The sequence below is a fragment of the Cystoisospora suis genome (assembly GCF_002600585.1).
Source record: "Cystoisospora suis strain Wien I chromosome Unknown contig_7921, whole genome shotgun sequence".
In the NCBI taxonomy this organism is placed as follows: Eukaryota; Apicomplexa; class Conoidasida; order Eucoccidiorida; family Sarcocystidae; genus Cystoisospora; species Cystoisospora suis.
The window spans coordinates 6,545-10,493 of NW_027160706.1; the positions used below are offsets into that span (position 1 = coordinate 6,545).

General features: G+C 55.7%; 1 protein-coding gene across 1 annotated transcript; it reads right to left on the reverse strand.

Annotated features, from left to right (window-relative positions):
- Positions 1-68: 68 nt before the first annotated feature.
- On the reverse strand, positions 69-3,381 carry CSUI_010647 (uncharacterized protein; the record flags this gene model as incomplete). Its single annotated transcript, XM_068070749.1, has 3 exons — positions 69-992; positions 2,336-2,579; positions 2,975-3,381. Coding segments are annotated over 3 exons (861 nt in total), but the record flags the coding sequence as incomplete, so codon positions are not given.
- Between the last annotated feature and the right edge of the window lie 568 nt (positions 3,382-3,949).

Sequence of the window (3,949 nt, forward strand, 5' to 3'; positions counted from 1 at the left end):
AAAGGTGGGAAAAAGAGCTACACAACTCCGCAGCCTGTTCACCGCACGAGTGCGCTACAAGAAAAAACGCCGAAGAGGACGGAATGGGGCGCGCTCTTCCAAGAACTGTAGCCACACTGCTGCACAGTCTCGCGGAGCCTTTCCCGGTTGCATACGTTCTGTGGATTAGAGAAGACGAAAACCGGAGCAATTCGACACACAACTTGGGATGGTTGCTCTCGCAATGGGACAACCCCTCTCGGGCCTGCAACTGTCGCACATGGGCACGAGCGTTGTTGACTGACGGCTGGTTTCTGTGACTCCAGCGACTCTCGAACGGAGACGATCGACGCTTTTCCCACCTGAAGAGCCCAGCTGGTAGCCGCCGTTCACAATGATGGAGCCTGAAGCTTCAGCGGCCTTCCGCATCCTCACTGAACCGATTGCTGATGCACCACACCGCACGCCCTGCGGGCACGTAGGCCTCAACAAGTCCTACAGTCCACTGTCACGCTAAAAATATGCCTGGCAACTCGTCTTCACTGCAGCCGCGGAGGACCGTGAAAGAACAGCTTACCTTCAGCTGGAGATCGAAGAGAAAAACAACCTACAGCACAGCCGTGCTTGGGATCACAGGACAACTGCGGCGTGACCGCAACTCAGCCTTGCTGACCGGACAGCAGACCTGGTGTCCCGCCAGAGTCTCGGGCTGCTCAAAACAGCCAGTGTTCTCGCTCCCAAACATAACCGCTGACCCCGGAGAGGCAGGCCCTGACCCAATGCTTTCCGGCTGCCGTTGCCATTCAGGCCGTCTGCGATGGCCAGGTGAGCCCAGTTTTGTCCCAACCTACTGCCTGGATTTCGCGAAGAGACGCCTGGTTTAAAAGTGTTGCTTTTGACAGTACTTGCCTAGTCCTTCCCGGCGTCGACCTGACGTCCTGCTGCGCTGACCAAGAGTTAGGACCCCGCTGCCCGCGAACCGAATGACCAGAGGGTGCGAAGTGTCCTTCATACTGTCTTTACGCCCAGGCACAGTTCAAGAAACCGTATGGAGTGCCGGCTTCTTCTTCCTCTTCTGCGAGTCCACGCAGCGTTCAAGGCCCCGTATGAGGTACGGAATGGAGAGCTACATCGACCCCCATCTGGGGGATGATGTCTTTCTACTAGGGTTTGCTGCCCCCACCTACCCCCCCGCCCTACACGTGGGCGTGCCTGATTCATGACGTGGACTTGTGGCACCGCCCAGCCACGGAAGGAAATGCGTCCAAGATAAACAGATGAACTCACAAAACCCACTACAAGCGCCTACAGCTCCACGGCGGAAAGGCGGCGTTGCTCGGAAAGGCGACATACTTCCTGGAAGTCGAGAATCAAAGTTTTTTCAACCGGTATAATTCAAACTTATGCTTGCATCAGTTGCTCCACCCCTAGATGTGAATTTCAAGTTGGCGCCCCACGCAGGCGCGTATCACTTATGTCCGAACTAGCCCCGTATAAAGGGCCTCGCTTTGGTCCTGGTGCCAATCGCAACCCACGCAGCGGCAGAGCTCCCGTCTTCAGTGCCAGGAAATGCTGCCTGTGCCATCTTCCCTATGAGCGGCAGAAGGCCCCCAGACGCTTGAGGCCCGCGCGTAGCAACGTGTACAGGCATCCTCCGTTGCTTGCTAGTTGTTCTTGGAGAGCTCTCTAGCCAGCTTCGCATATTCATACCCCCGCCTTTCTTAGAAAAACACGGTGGCGCACCGCTCTGGCACATGCTTTTCCCTATCTGGCCACTAAGTCGAAACACTGCACGGAGTTACTTCAGCCTCCACTTGCGCAGATCCTGTTACTTTCTCCGGCATTTCCCTTTTTTTCGGCTGTACCTGCCTGGACCGCTCCGCCTCTTTCGAGGCGACTAAAGCCAAGGCCGCGACAACAAGTCACCACCTCTTTTGCAAGGTGGTCCGGGCTTGGATGTCGCTCTAGAAGTGAAGACTTTTTGGTCAAAGAGATACGACTAGCCTACAGACTCTCACAAATCTCCCGTCATGTACCCCTTCACAGTGCTACGGCTGCTACAGTTCATCCCTTCAACTTGCTCATTGCGTGGCTGCGTCTGCCGCAAATAAAGTGTCTCGCCTTTTTTTGCTTGTGCGTAAGGCGCCCTTTCAACTTCCCCGGAAAGCGTCTGAAACATTCTAGGGGGAAGAAGACTGCACAAAAGCACCGACGCTCCAGTCTTGTTTTTTCCTGCAGCCGCGGCCGATGTAAGAATAACAGAATCCCGAAATGCCCATAGTTGCTGCACAGTGTCACCAGAGAAGCCTGTAGGGAAGGAAGTGGAGTAACTAGTGAACGAGTACACGCTTCTTACGCAATCGCGATCTCCGGATCTTCCTTGCGCCAGCCGCCTGCTAACGGAGCCTCCAGCAGACCCAACTTCATTCGTCTCGCTGGCCCGCAGATTTCTTAAGCACTCCCTGTAGTGTCTTGCGGCCACAATAAATCCTGCCACGCTCGCGATCACCAGAATCATTTTGGCGGCTTTGCCCGTCAAGAAGCCCCTGAAGCCGAGTTTCAACCCATCTTTGGGGTTTCGAGTACGACGGCTGCTCCTGCTGCAACGTGAGAGGACAGCAGACAACAAGGCTGGAAAGCAAGAAAGTGGCGATTCTTTGCTACCTCCCCAGAGAACATTCTGGGATGAGTGCGGACAGGAACATGCAGTTACAACCTACTTATCTGGCAGACCGGGACACCTCCTGAAGAGCTACTGAGACTCTCGTGGGCTGCCATTTACGTGAATGATCCGGAGGTCGAATTTGCATGAATGCCCCGAGATCCTGCTAAATTACTATGAGGCATCGGAGAAGGAACCAGTACGATCCCGGCCACGAGTGAGATACCGACCTCGCTCTACGCGTATAAAACCACTGAGACGGTAGCACTATCAGGGCCCGCCATGAAAAATTGTGGCTTTCGATGGTGGCTTTGTTACGAAGACGGCGCTTACCGCTTTCGCAGGCCATTGTTTGCGGCCATGTGCTCGTCAGCTTCCGCTGGCAGAACCTCTTCAGGAACCAGAAGACGGGGAGAGCGAACAGCGGCTTTGGCTGCCATGATGAACAACGGGCAGGGGGGGAAAGAAGGACAGTGAGAGGCGGCCAACGCCCCCTGGCTGATGAAGAGGTGGCTATGGAAGGTTACCACAAACAAAGGGCTCAACGCCACGGGGAGTAGACCGGCCGCCGTAGTCAGGAAGATGCGGCCTAGCCATGGGCTCAAGGAATCTGCTCGGACCACAGGTGCGGCCGAGGCTCTGTGCCGACGAAAACGAAACCTGCTACTTCGGACTAAGCTCACCGTCGTGGTCAAGTCAGAAGGATTCGCGTGCCCGGAAGAGGCATGCAGATCTGCATGCACCGAACCGATGAATGAGAGCAATTACAGTAGTCACCGGCTTTAAGGCTGTAACCTTCACTGTCGCCCGTGGCAGAGACAGCTGAACGGTGTACCTAGTTGTCTGCGCGTGCTGCTGAAGGAGGAGCTGATGCCGAAAGGACTTGTGGAGAGACGCTTCGTAAACAGAGATGCCGCGGCTTCGGAGAAGCGCGTGCATCTCGAAAAAAGCTAGCTGGCTGCCGGCACCCCAAGTGCGAGGGGAACTTCTGCCTGTCGTCGGTCGCCCTCTTACCAGGAGAGTACTCGCCGCGCAGGAGCACGACACCTGTGTCGACACCCAGAAGTTCTTCACCCGCATGCTGCCTCAATGCCCCGAAAGAGGGCGCCACTCCAGCAGTCGCCTAGACACTTTCGCCAAGGACCATGCAGTGCGATTGTCGGCATACGCCTCCCCGCAGGCGACAGGTGTGATTGATATGCCTGCAAAAGCTAGTGTGCTCACTCTGCCGATAGTCAGTCGGTGAGCGGCAACAGTACCGCTGCTATAGGCAGCTAAGAGTGCTGTCTACTGTAAAGGTTTATTACT